The following is a 14,701-nucleotide window of genomic DNA, read 5'->3' as shown; positions in this document are numbered from 1 at the left end:
ATGGAAAAGGAATATAAATTTTACCTTTCAAATTCCTTATTTGTTGTATCACAAAACTTTAGTTAACCTAAGTAATAAACAAACAAATGAATAAATAAATAAATGCGATTATGTGTAAGTTATGTGTATTTCTGACATTTTCTGTAATGATTTCAGCACCATATCTATGGATAGCACCAGTCTGTTTTATTTTATTTTATTATTTTTTTAAGTTAAAAAAAATACTAAATATCCCACAGTTAACTGAAACACCCAATCAATAATTACTCTTCACAAACACTAGAGCGCGCATGCGTTCACCCCCGGTGCCAGAGCCACCACCTGGCTCCACGTGACGTAGATGAAAGAAAATCTCTTTTGGCCGCGGCGCGAGACAAGAAGATTATTAGTACACGCGCAGAGGGGGGAGAGAGAGAGAAAGAGGGAGCGCGAGAGAGCTGGATATTAGTTTGGCTTCTAGTCTTTTAGGAGGAGCAGCTCGCTGCCCGTGTGAACTGTCTTCAAACTGTAGAAGACGCACAGACAGACACTCCCCCGTTTAAAGCCCGTTGCGGGGTCCGTAGGTGAGTTTGGAAGCGAGTCCTTTTTTTCCAATTCAGGAAGAAGAAGACGGGGGAGAAGAGAAAGTCATGGACAGAGGAGTAGAATTAAAAAGAAGCTAGCGCCCGCAGTAAAAATAACCTTTGGAGGAGAAAAAGACAGAGAGCAGAAGAAGTGTCCGGAGAGGGAAGAGGAACAGGATGGGGATGGATTTCAGCACTCTGCGTACTCTTATCAGCCGATATGTAAGTTTGTTTTTCCTTTTTTCTTTTTTAAAAAATTAAATACCCTTATGTTCACATTAACACATGCGACTAGTTGCCTACAAACCAAAGATATTTCCATTTTAAATCAAACCTGTGACCTTTTTTGTTATCACCGTTGGTTTAAAATTCCGACGAAGCGGCTCTCAGAGGATTAGGTTTCAATAAAGGGAGTGGAAAGCAACTCACTGAAGAGTGGTTGGGAAACTTCCCGACACTTAAAAATCGTGTGACTAATTAACCTTTATCAACTTATATATTTTTTAACTTTTTCCCCACGTCCCTTTATTTCAACTTCAACAATGACATTTCGGCAGTTTTAAGTTACTTTTTTAAAGTTCATTGCTCCACAAATGACACTAGATCCCCACTACTCTGATCTTGAAAGCACATGTAAAATGCATCTTTCACTGATATTCTTTAAATATATATCAGCTATTTATGTTGAAGCATGTGTTAAATAATAAGCTCCTCACATATCTGTTAGTGCTGAAAAACATTGTGTATCTATATCTATCTATATATATATATATATATATATATATATATATATATATATATATATATATATATATATATATATATATGTCGAAATGTGAGAGAGATATTATTTGGTATGTACAAAATTGTTCCAAGTACTTTTGCAGATACTGTTCAGACATCTTTAAACAACAAACGCGGTGTGATTTGAATGAGTGAAAGGTTGAGTCACCTCACAGTATTGGTAAGTGGTGGGTGGGTGACTACCTATCTGCTCATGGCAGAACATGCCAAAAAATGCAGACAGGCAGCTATTATCATTCATGTCATCGTTGCCACTCAGTCTCATTTATTATGCTACCTCCCAGTAGAACAAAATGGAACATGAATTATGTAATCCACTTGTTTTCTCCCTGCTAGTCAAATCGATGGGCAGCATCTATATGGGTTACATTAGGCTCGGCAGTAATGTGCTTGACAATAATCCAGACAGTGCGAGCCCTGCTCACATGAGAGCCAGTGAGGTTTATACCCCAGCTCCGTACTCAGCTGAAGCTTAGGCACTGCTTCCCAACTGTTGCAACTAGCTGATTAAATACAATTCCCTGCTGTGTGGAGGGTGAAATGGAGCCATGTAGCTAGAAGCATGAAGAGAGAAGCCGGTGACTGGTGTAGGATGTGGGATGCTGATGAGGTCTGCTGCTGTAATTGGTCTGGATAAATGCTTTAGGTAAATGGGTTAGGGCTAAATTGATTGCATTGCTGCTGTGGTGGAAAGAGGCTGCTGAATACTTAAGATCAGGGTCAGGAACATCCATCTGTTTGTCAGATGAAGGATTCTCCCTGTGACCAAGTCTGTAAAGTGAAGCTAAATGTAAATTCAGGCTTTATACTATTTCTGCTATGATGTAAAGAGCCTGTGGTACGAACAGGCTGCTAAAAACATACTAATAATAAATGTTTGTAGAGTATTTAAATATGACAATTGGTTTAATTTTCAGGTGTTTATAATGACATGTAAACACAGTAATAATATGCCTAGTATCTTAGTCATGTTCTCATCTTCTGAGTTTTCTAAGTATTTCATGTATAGACTTGTTTGTGGCTGTAATTCAGAAACCAGTCTCCTTTGAGTCTCTGGGCTTTGGGCACGTTGAGATTTGTTTCACAAATAGACGTAACAACTGTGACAGATTTTACAGCCTGATAAAGGATCCCTGTGATTTCACAACAGCTCAACAATAAACTGAACTGAACTATGAGAGAATTTTCATCATTAAATGTTAGTGCGTGTTTCTATTAACATGCCGACACGTGCAGTAAACATTTAAAAAGCAGCCAAAGATCAGAATTGAGGTTGTGTGAATTTGTTAATTATGATGCTTCACACAGAAACATTAAAAGGCCCGCTGTGCATGTACTGAAATTTTCGTTATTCACTCTATAAATACATCAATGTTTTCGTGCAAACAGAGTGCAACTGACAGTATTGGGTTACGTACAGTGCATCTTTGTTCTAAAAAAAGTAAATATTGTGTCAAGGCTCATTGTTTCTTTAAATGAGGTGGTGTGAGGAATGTTTAGAGTGGACGCATGATGAAAAATATATCTGTACTGTGGATAATCTACCGCCTTGTGTTTAAAAAGCTGTGCCATCCGTCTTGTGCGATGTCAGTAGAAGCCACAGTAAATTTTATTATTGCGATTGTGCCAAAACTTTCTCTGTTATGCTACAGGCTTGCAGAGGGAAAGTACAAATGAAATAAACAGGTTTAACTGGGGTTGCTTTGTACCTGTTTGTTACCTTTTGCTCTGCAACAGGGTGTGGATCGTGGTGGTGAAAGTCAGTCTCGTCAGTCGCTGCCGCCTCAAATTAGGTAAAAGCTAAATGATGTCATATAAGCCTACAGTATAGCTCTCTTTAAAAGTGTAACATGCAGAGTTGTTCATGTAGTGGCTGCCTGTCCTGTCTAGACCAGTTTAAAATCAAATGTGATGCTGGTAGCACCAAGAGCTCTGAGATACAGTGTAGTTATTCCAAAACAGGTGGCTCACCCTGTTTTGTTCTTTTCCTGAGTTAATTTTAGTCACTGAAATTCTTAGAAGTACTGTTTTATATATTTTCTAACCTGTCTTCAGTGCTCCTCCTCAAGTCTTTTTTTAGGAGATATCAGGAGAAGCACTGTTTAATTGGATTATATAACAGAATTATAAAAGAGTTAGGAAAAAGCACAACGCTACGGTCAGCTTTCTGTCTCAGGAGTGGCACAAAATACAAAGTTAAGTTTTCTCCAGAATTAAATACTTAGATCCAGTGACTTTGTGTCTATCAACGCAAATCACCCATAATGCTGTATATTGGGTGTAACGTCCCAACAGCAGACACAGCTGCTGGTGCAAAGGGACAGAGACAGATATCAGCAGAGCAGCTGAACGTAAATGGTGTTAAGTTGTAATATTTGCCCTTTTTCTCCCCTTATAAATTTCTTGTGTTATAAAGAGTCAATGACAAGATAACGGTTGCAACAGTAGGTTAATAACACACATTAGTAATACACTGGAGCATATGCTGAAAATGTAATGGACAGGAGTTGCACAGCATCTCTTTACTTTCACTATCTGAAAATGATACCAAGCCAGCTGAAACTAGCTAATAACTGAACTTTAATGGTGGCAGAGAGTTCTCAGCTCCAACTGATTCATCCCACACAGCACGTTTGTATTGGTTTGACCTCTTGTGGACACAATACAAATATTATAATCATTTAACACTGTGCAGGTGATTTTCTTTCTTTTTCTTAAGGAACAATGAAATGTTATTTTGACAGCCTATGTTTGTTTGCTTAGCAAACAGAGTTCAGTGCATCTTAGCAGAACTGGACTGTTACTGTTACTGTTACAATGAAAAACAGCAGAGTTGCAAATACCAGGACACTGAAATGTAGAACTGGAGCAGAAATGAGATCTCACTAGTTTCCTGACAGTTGCCCACTAGCCACTTTATTGGTTCTTCTGAAGGATAAATACCTTGCTATATTTTAAAATAATATTAGTAGGCATTCAAAGCATTACAACCATCCTTTTGAAGGTATTTTCCTAAATAATCAAACCATATAAGACTAGAAAAAAGACAAACTAAGATTATTTTGGCTTACAGGCTGAGTAAAGTCAGACGTCATATCGGGTTGACATCTTTGGAACTCGCAGTTTGGGAAAAGGGTTAAAAATCTTTAAAATGTGCTTTTCAGTGCTTTTAACAAAACCCATGCTTAGCCAAGTGATTTTTAGTGTAAAAGCATTGGGCTTGTGCAAAACCATACACTCACACATGGACCAATCCCATATGGAAAAGAAATAGTAAAAACTTATATGATTTACTCATGAAAGTGGCCACTTTCAAGTGAGTTTTCACACTTGTATGCTTTTCATACAAGTTTCACACAAGACAGATACAAACTTTATAAGATTTATATATATCTTTTCCATATGGGATGGACCAAAATCAATATACAGCATTTGTATTATTTAGGACTACAATTATCATTTGGTCAGTTATTTTTTTGATTAAATAAGTAAGCTACTTTCAGCTGCCCTCTTGCCACAGGGGGTAACTCTGTGGGATTTGGTTTTACACTGGATGTCCTTACTGACACAACCTCAAAGGAGAGATCGGTGACTCCGGCTGGAATCTACGGTAACCAGCGATCTTTTTCCTTTCCAAGCAAATTATATCACCAGTTTTTATCATAATGTTAGAAAGTGGTTGTAAATCTTATTCAGAATAAATTTCATATTGCTACATTACACTACTACTAATACTACTTTGTAGACTGTAACTGTGAAAATCAAACAATATTGGACGAATCCAAAATGAAACAAACCGGAGATATCATGTTCGTGTATTAGGCGTGTTCAAGAAGCCACCCAGCATTCCTCTCCAGCTACCTAATGTGGCTCTCTGAAAGTCCCGCTGGTCTCTTTTTGGCTTCCTGCCTTCACATACTAGATTAAAGGGTTACTGCTGTTCACTATACCTTCACCCACTTAATCCAGTTTGCAGCTATACTTTCAGATCTAAGCTTATCACTAAACACCTTACTACTTATATTCAGCCTAGTTTTATTTTCTAATTAGCTCACTGATCAGCAGGCTGTATGTGAAGTATGCTAACTGATCCATGCATATGAGGCCATAATAAATGTTCACGTCAGTAGTGGCTGATGATCATGTTGCTGTCTCTATAGTGTCATTCATGCACATTAGTAAGAAGCAGGTAGATGGGATAGTTGTAGCCAGTTGACGCAGAGGGCATCAGATCATATGAACTCCTTGGCTCCAAATGCTTGTCAATAATTCATTAGTAGACTGGCTGACAATGAAGACTGATGTTTGTGTAACTTGTTTAGGAGTCTGCTCACTGTGGGGGCTCAGGGATGCCCCAGGTGGCTTGATGGGATTCCAGAGGGTCCCCATCTAACCACTGTGTTTTAATCACTGCAGGATATAATTTTACAACCGAGGTTTGGTGGAAACTGCAAAAAAGTCCTATGCTGGCTTTTCTAACTAATGCCCTCACAGAAGAGTAGAGATGGAAGACTTCATTGTGCAAATAAAGTCTAACTTGGCTTAACCATAAGGAAGTGCCTAAAGGTTAAACTAAGGTAATCAAGCCTGAAGAAAGGGTTACAGTCGTGAGTCCTACTTAATACTACTACTACTTAATAGTACAACAGTCCATTTAAGATAAGATAAGATAAGATAGAACTTTATTAATCCCTCGGGTGGGTTCCTCTGGGAAATTCGACTTCCAAAAAAAAAAGCACAGCAACGACCGAAGTTACAGTTACAGAATTGTTATATATATATATATATGTATATATATATATATATATATATATATATATATATATATATATATATATATATATATACACACACACACACACACACACACACACACACACACACACACACATAAATACAGAGACAATATAAATAAAATATACAAAGGGGATAAATAGAATAAATAGGAATAAAAAATAAAAATACAAGTGAATTGCACATTTCAAGTATTGAGTCTATTGCACTGTTGACTATTTACAAAAAGTATTGCACAAGGTATTGTACAGTGAGGTGAAGAGGCACTACAGCTTAGTTGTTCCCCCCTCCTTTGTCCTCCTGTTTCCTGTTTCCCCTCCCTCTCCCCTCCAGAGAGGAGTTAAACAGTTAAACATTTTTACGTGCTTGGGTTCAAACAGCAGAATTCACACTTCAGGAGTGCCACTGCTCTTCAGATTACAGCACTTGTGAATGAAACGACTTGTAATTTCCTTCTACATTGCATAGGCATGCCATGGTATGCCAGAAAAAGGCAATTTTTATGCTAAAGAAGAGTCAAGTTGTTGTGATGCTCAGTAGTGGCTTTTGAAGTTTACTCACGTGTAGCTCCTCCTGCATTGGCGGGTTTCCTCTTAGTGACCCCCATGCTAACAATTAAACAGCTGCTCAGCCATAATGTCGCAATCCACAAGGTTCACCTGGGTTAACCTCTTTAGGTGAAGGATTCACAGGCTCTCACTAAGCCATCTGGCCTCAAGATTGTTTTGCTGCTTCACTAGTTGCTGCTTCTTTGTTTATCTGCATTAACTCCCAGGACTTACTAGAAAACCTAGGTGACAAGGAGTAGTTTGGAATTAAAAGTACTTTCTTAATATGTGTAGATTGCACAAATATGCCAGATTCAGAAGGCAGGGAAAATTTCCAATTTTATTTTAAACGGTTGATCATGTAAAACTATTAAATGAGTCACATTATGTTTTTCAGTATTGAGCAGATAAACCTTCTGCAGCCATGTTGTATCTTTACAACAACATTCTACATGTACTTTAACAACATCTTTCTTTTCTATTGGATATGGCAACATTTCCTAAATTCCTTCATTTAAAATGAAGGAATTTCAGCTAGTAGTCCATCATCACCTGCTGCATATATCCATTGATATGTGACAAAGTGAAACAGAACATTACTTCTTTCCTTGTGCTATTTGGATACGTATTCGAAATCCATAGCCGTTCAGTTCTGAATTAATTCAAAGGAGTAAATAATTTTTGTTGCATTAATGTTTCTACACCAGCTTGTTAACATTTTTTCTTTATGTGCTGACACTTTTGAAAAACATTTTGGCTCCTCACGATACTGTCTAAGCAATACCTGCAGTGGAGTGCTATAGCTCCATTAAGAGCCTGTATCAGTGTCGTCGCAGTAACATTACCAGTATATTACAGCTCAATGAACAAGTAGACAGATGATAAATAGCCTTAGGTTAATGGTGCATAGAGACCTCTATCCAAAGAGAGAGACCGATAACAGATATGGAGGGCGAGAGATGTTGTTTGAACTTGGGTCATCATAATAACATTGCTCCAGGTTGCCAGTGAAAGTGCTGAGGGAGGCAGGTGTGCACCTTAATGTTCCCCCTGTCTGAGGGAATGATAGCCGGTCGACTCTCTCCTGGAACACCATTCCCCACGGCCCGCGTGTCAGAGAGGAAGAGAAGTGAAGTGAGCCGCCTCCCCTCTTTCCAAAAAGCTGATGGTGCACTATAAATATCACCCCACCCCACTTCCATTTAACCATAATGCCTTACCCCCTTTCCCCACTTCTCCATTGCTTTGTTGGTTGGAGACATTAGCAGACAGTCATAAAAGGCTATTGATCATTTGGATTTTTGGCAGGTAGTACTTATCTATAAATGTGATGTCACAGGAAGTGAAGCAAAATTTTCTCTACTTCAAAAGTTTGGTTCCTTTTGTTGATGTTCTCCACTGGTCTAGGAATGAGCATCTATCTACAATGCAACGTTTAATAAAAGTCTAACTGAAACAATTAAATCTTAAAACTGTTACTTTACTTTTTTGTAACCTGTCCTTTGGGGCTGTACCAGAATATTTGATCTTTAAGCTTTAAATTGTTTGAAGGGGGCATGTATTTTTTCTAAACACTTTTTTACCTCATTGTTGCCAACTTAGTGACTTTGTTGCAATATTTATTGACTTTTCTATGACCTTTAGTAAGGGTTTATTATATATATATATATATATATATATATATATATATATATATATATATATATATATATATATATATATATATATATATATAAAAACACAAAAAAACAAAGAAAACTGCAAATTCGTCCTTGCTCACCCTGTGCAGCTCTCGCTGTCTCCTTTGTTTTATTCATTAAAGTCACAAAGCAGCAAACTGCAGCTCTCTGACCAAATTCTTCCATATGGCTCTACAAGTGGAGCCAGCTTAAATCACTGCATGGAACAACAATTAGAATATTTGCTGCTGATCACTGCTAAAAATATCATTTTTTTTGACGGCCTAATTCTGCTTTGAAATACACAAAGGGTATATCTCCAGCCTTCTACCACAGGTGCATGAAAACAGTAATTGTGGTATGATCTTTGGACAGTGATTAGGTATACATTTGCTGACATCCCAGCTAGTGCAGTAATGTTGTATTGGTACAGAATTGTAAGTATAATGATCAGTAGTTGAAGTCATCCTTGTTTGTATTCATCTTATCTTTCTTTTCATGAATAATAATAGTAATTATTGCATGGTACCAGCCTCCTGCACTTTCAGGGAAAGTTAAAAGCTTTTCAAAGACGTCTGAAGAGAGCACTCGTAAAGCTGTGTTTACAGTTCAAAGCCTTGCAGCATTCTTTTGTGCAACAACTTATCAAAGACACCAAAGCCCCCTCCTGAAGATGCATTTGTTGCTAGGCTACAAAATACAAACTAGCCAATATTACTATCTGGGAACCAGATGATACATACAAGTGAATCTCATGTTGGTGCTCAACATCAAGCTACAGCTAGTGGTTTCTTAAGTGGTTTCCATAGTTGAGCAGCTGATGCACATTGAAACAACATGAATTATAATATTTTGAATGCACTTTAGCAGGAACCCATCAGTAGACGACTGTGATCTAACTGCTCAGACTGTCAGTCTGCCAGAAAACATTCAGCCCCAAGTGATATAATAGTTAGGACACACAAAGGACTGTGCAGATGTATTTTCAGTTTCCAGTGACGCCTTGATAATGCTTAATTATGAACTGTAATATATGTAGTGCTGCAAATGTCTTATATCTGACAGTGGAAAGGACTGGAAGAAGGATAGCACAGAATAACAATATAGATATAGCTCTGATTGCAGAATTACTGTGATAAAGTAAATCCCTGAAACACACCACATGCAGCATTTTAACATGAATAAATAATCACCACATGAATATTTGAGTACAAATACCACAAGCAAAAGAGGGCACCTATAAATCTGCAACCCAACAATATTTCTCATATTGTGGATCAAGATCAGGTATTAAATCTAAATATGCTTGATTGATTTGCAAGAATGGATAAAGTGCTGTTGTTCGATCAAGATTTGGAATTATAGTTAAGCAAAAACCGAAGACAAAACATATATTTAATAATAATATACAGGGCCTGTTGCTGGGTGTGTAATATCTCCATAGTACTGTTATTTTCAGCTGAATAATATATATTTAAGGAGGAGTAACTCTTATAGTTCACACAATGTATGTACAACTCAACTACAGCGGCATGATAAAAATAGCAGAGGCTACGCTGGCGGTGGAGTAGATGTGCTCCTGAGAGGACTGGGCTTGTTCCAGGATTTATGCATCAAACCAACACGATGTTCTTCCTACAGCAAAGGCGACGGTGCATTTTTTAATATTTTAACTGCTTTATGTTCAGGAAGTCATTCACTTTGTTTCATGGCTGGTTGGTTTGACCCGCAGCTGAAGCATCATCCTTCAGTGAACAGCCAGTAGAAAGGTGTTGAGAGCCACTTTATTCATATTATGTAATTGTGACTATGCATACAATATGAAAAGCTACTACACTGGGGCTCTTATTATCTGAAACCCACAGAGAATCCATGCAGAAGAAGCAGTTTAGGAATGTATTTCCACCATGCTGCTTGGCCGCTGTCAGGTGATTGATGTTATGGGAGCCACGTGATGTCATTAGCTTCCCTCCACCCACTGCCCTGCTATGCTGTGAATTTTTTTTTTGTTTGTTTTGGGGGGTGGGGTTGAGAAGCTGGGAATTGTTGCTAAAAAGTTTATAAAACATGTGTCGTCCTCTTTAATTGACCACAAAATTGACCCCACTGCTTTCAGTAGAAGACAGAAAAGAGGATTTTAGAGGATGGTGGATGACAGACAAAATGATGATTCAGACATTAAGATGCAGTAATAGAGTCAGTGGGTGCAGAGGATGAGAAACAGGAAGACGTAATCTCATGGTTGTCAAGGAGATGAAGAACAAACTGACCATATAGTAATTTTCTCCTTTATTCGGGTGCAGCTCACTCTCATCGAGTGTGTGTGTGTGTGTGAATTTGCCTTCTTAGGTGACATGGAAGGGCAGCAGGATTCATGGGGGTGCATGAGAGTGTAGCACCACGAGTAGCACAGAGCAATGAAGCTCAACTGAACTGAACAAAAGTGAAAAGAAATGTACCACATCAACACAAAGCATAGAACAAATACACAATACCCCTAAAGAGCAGAACAGCCATCTCCAAGGATTACCGAGACATCAGATGATGATCACAGTCCAGCAAAAGTTTGAAGAGTCTCAAGTTTTTGTGTCGCCCTGTTTTCGTTCACCGAACTGGAGCGAGCCACTCTTCTCTCAAAATGTAATTCAATGTAACAGACTATTAGATATCTGGACCTAAGAGAGCACCTCAGTGATTTAACACTGCACTGTCAGAATCACAACAGCTAGTTTAAAAATAAAATGCCTGAAGCGCTGGAGCAGAGGATGCTGCGTTTTCAGTTCCACTCATTCTTCTTACTTGTTTAACCAGGAAGACAAAGGAATGGAAGACAGGTGTCATTATTGTGGTAATTTACAGGATTTTACCGTATGGAAAAGGCTTTATGCAACTTTTTTGCACAAATTGTGATAATACTCCATAGCACATGCTCCACATGTTGCTGAAGGAAATTAGTGGGTTTCCACTTAAATGCGTAAGAATACTTATCAGGATATAACTTTGAACGATGTCCACTCAAACAGAAAAATTTATATTGTTAAAAGAGAACATGATTTCTGCATGATTTTAATTCAAAATCTTTAAATGTAAATACAGTAAAAACAGAAGACACAGCATTCATTCAGAAAAACTAATTTGACGATCTGTTAGGAAATACTGATACTTGTTTAACAGCTTTTCAAAAGTTTCATTAAACTTGAATGGAAACAAAAAGAGAGAGGCCTGGAGCAGGTTTTGACTCCAGTTTTTTATCAGTTGAACATCATGTGATCGATTTAAATTCCACTGAGCCTGGATCAGTTCAAACAACTGGAAAAATGGAGCAGTTAGAAATAAGTTCAACAGGGACACATACACACACTTACTCCTCATAGCACAACCTAAACTACAGCTTAGCTACAGTTTCTGTTTGCCAGAGAATGAGTGGAGTTTGAAGGCCAATAAGACTGAAGAGGATGATTCATGCTAGACTTTATTTCCCTGAATATGCTCCACTGTGGCACAGTTTTATTAAGACAGCAGTAACCCAGGGAGCTGATGACACGCTGTATGGGAAGCTCTCCTGAACCCAGATTTTGGAAAGTTTACAAAAATGCTGAAATATTTGAACAATGTTTTTTAAGTTGGGTTGAGTCACACAGTCAGCTTATTTAGCTTATGTTGCTGGGGAAGTAATGACGTGTTTAAAGATGTTGTAAGATGAGTCACTTTGTCTTTGTATAGACAGTGAAAACTGGAAATGATTTGTTTTGTTTTTTCTCAGTGATAATTCTGCAATTTTGAGGGTATTTTTAGTCGATAATATTAGTTTGTTTTTACTTCTTTTTATTTGGAGCAATTAAACACTTATTTCATAAAAGTGCTTTGGGCTGTGGGAGACCATAGTGGAAATTTTCACAGTTGTGCGATATTAATTAAGTTTAAAATAATGATCACTTGGAGCACTTATAATGGGATGTGAAGGTGCATTGGTAGACAGAGATTTCATATACTCCCTGTGTGTGCACGTGTGTGAGGATGATTGCTGCTAAGACAAACAGTATAATAAACACCATTAGGAAGAGGTGCCCCTAGGACAAACATTAGAGAAGGCTCCCATTAACGAAAGGGAAAGAGACGAGGAGAATGAAAAGTTGAGAAGTAAACATGTCGGAAGAAGAGATATAAAAGCATTTTGGTAGTTTTCTCTGATGTCCTCAGAGATTCGTAGAAGGTCTGATGTTACTGCAGGAAGTGAAACTGAGAGAGGTAAAATACGTGTACACTAATAGTGCTGTCAATTTTCTGCAATTTCTTTGCAGTTGGACGATTCACTCAGGATAATATAACACCTGTTTAAAAAAACATGCAGTGGATGACACTTTTTTTTGTATATTTTGTTCAACCGAACTGCAGTCAGTCCTGGTGCTAAGTTAAGCTCATCTTCTAGATGTGGTTTCAATCATCTTATCTAACTCTTAGAGGAGAGAAAATGTTCATGATTCTCCCAGAAATGTGGATATATGGAGTACCTTTCTCCAGCTGGTTGATGCTTCATATTTAACCCTGTACCATACCATGAGCTCATGTGTTTACTCAGGCTGGGCTGCTGAGCCGTTATCCTGCTTACTGCACAAAGTATTCTGCATGTATTAACAAAATGCCAATGACGATACCCAGTGACACAAACATTTGTCAATGTATGCACTGCCAATTGTGTTTTTGAAGCTGTTGATTTCCATGCAGATATTTAAAGTGTATTATGTTAATTTATGAATTGTATTCTATGTTTTTATTTTGTCTCTATTCTAATAGCTTTTGCAAAATGATTCTTTTTTTCTAAGAGTTATGTTGGGCCTTGGTGCAGTCTCTCAGTTCACCATCTATCTGAAACAAGCTATTTTAACTCCGTCCTTCCTACATTTAGGTACACTTGACTCTGAGTTAGTAGCCGCTCACAAACAGAAGGTTTGATTGGAGGGTGAGTGTAGGTGACATAGTAGCGATATCTGTGACATCATACTCGGAAACAGTGCTAGGAGCATTTTGAAAAGCTTGAGCTGTCACATTTTTGTTCAGTATGAGCCTCCGTCATTGTAAGAGTGTATATTCATCCATTTTCTTAACTGCTTATCCAATTCAGGGTGGGCTGGAGTCTATCCCAACTGTCACTTGGTGAGGGGAGGAGTAAATCCTGGAAAGGTTGCCACTCACAAGTTCATTACAGAACACATGGAGACAGATGACAAACTCTCACATTTTCACATCTACCACTTATTTAAATACAGAGGTGTTTGTCTTTTTAGCTGGAGTGCTCAGAGAGAACACATGCCAGCATAGTGAAGCCCAGGAGCAACAGTTTCTTACCGCTATGGCGCCCATGCTGCCTGTGTGCGTAGGGCATAATATTTCCCCTTTAAAAGTCTGTTTTGACAAGATGTTTAGGCTTGATTGAGATATCCTTAAACCTCCTGCTAGCTTTAGTGCACCTCTTATTATAGCTCGCCCTTTTGCTCAGCGCTATCACTGCAAAAGCTGAGCAGCGCTACCAAGTCATAAGCACCCACTTCCTTTGAGTGAAAGTGCTGCAGTTATTTAAAGCCAACTGAATGTCCACAGATCAATGCAGGCACTTAGTGTGACCTGGGTACTCAACACAAACACTGACATGTTTAACTTGAGAGGAAGGAGATGGCAGATGTTGTGGTATAAATGCTTTTTCTTTTTGGTTTTAATGGTTCTCGCTGGATATATGAATTCACTGTTGTTGGTTGGATTCAGTGATATTTTGTGTTTCTGTTCTTGAACCTGTTGTGCCAAAAAAGGTTTCTGTATCGAGATTTGTTAACTGGTTTTGTTGATATTCATAGACTGCTTATCTATACAGTGATCTATACTGCATTCTTGTGTGAATAATATTGTATATTAGGATATTAGGCTTTATCAACCTCCTTTTAACCATTATAACATGTATTTATTCCCATGTCCTTTGATTTACAGCATTGGGTCAAGTCATGGGAGGGTCATGTGACACCTAGCAGTGCTTTCCTCCAGTCCCTTCCTTTCACACCCACACAGCAGACAATAAAGCAAGCTTGAGCACTGTGTATGTTTGCTCCCTTGCTATCCAAAGAATGACTGTGCTTATCTACAGGAAATCCACAACAATGGCCTTCTGTCCAGCTCTAAGGAGCAGCACAGTGGTTGGTCTATTAGCTCGTCTGCCTTCTGCCTTGTATCTCTCCCGCGTTATCCTCCATCCACTTCACTGAGGGCAATAACTGCCCAACAGCAGCAGCTATATATGTTGCCCCAGAGATTTCCCAAGTCTAAC

The 14,701-nt window shown here is 38.3% G+C and overlaps 1 protein-coding gene across 6 annotated transcripts in view; it reads left to right on the top strand.

Moving 5' to 3' along the window:
- Nucleotides 1-347: 347 nt before the first annotated feature.
- Nucleotides 348-14,701, top strand: part of atp11a (ATPase phospholipid transporting 11A) — a 51,767-nt gene continuing 37,413 nt past the window's right edge. For 5 of the 6 annotated variants that reach the window (XM_080879076.1, XM_080879080.1, XM_080879081.1 and 2 more), the window contains exon 1: nucleotides 348-785. In XM_080879076.1, coding sequence (XP_080735202.1) covers nucleotides 741-785 — 45 coding nt within the window. In that variant the 5' untranslated portion in view covers nucleotides 348-740. The remainder of the gene's footprint in view (nucleotides 786-14,701) is intronic. The other variant, XM_080879077.1, reaches the window with a different exon arrangement.

The sequence above is a fragment of the Rhamphochromis sp. 'chilingali' genome (genome assembly GCF_963969265.1).
Source record: "Rhamphochromis sp. 'chilingali' genome assembly, chromosome: 3".
In the NCBI taxonomy this organism is placed as follows: Eukaryota; Metazoa; Chordata; class Actinopteri; order Cichliformes; family Cichlidae; genus Rhamphochromis; species Rhamphochromis sp. 'chilingali'.
This window is presented reverse-complemented; position numbering and strand designations above follow the sequence as displayed.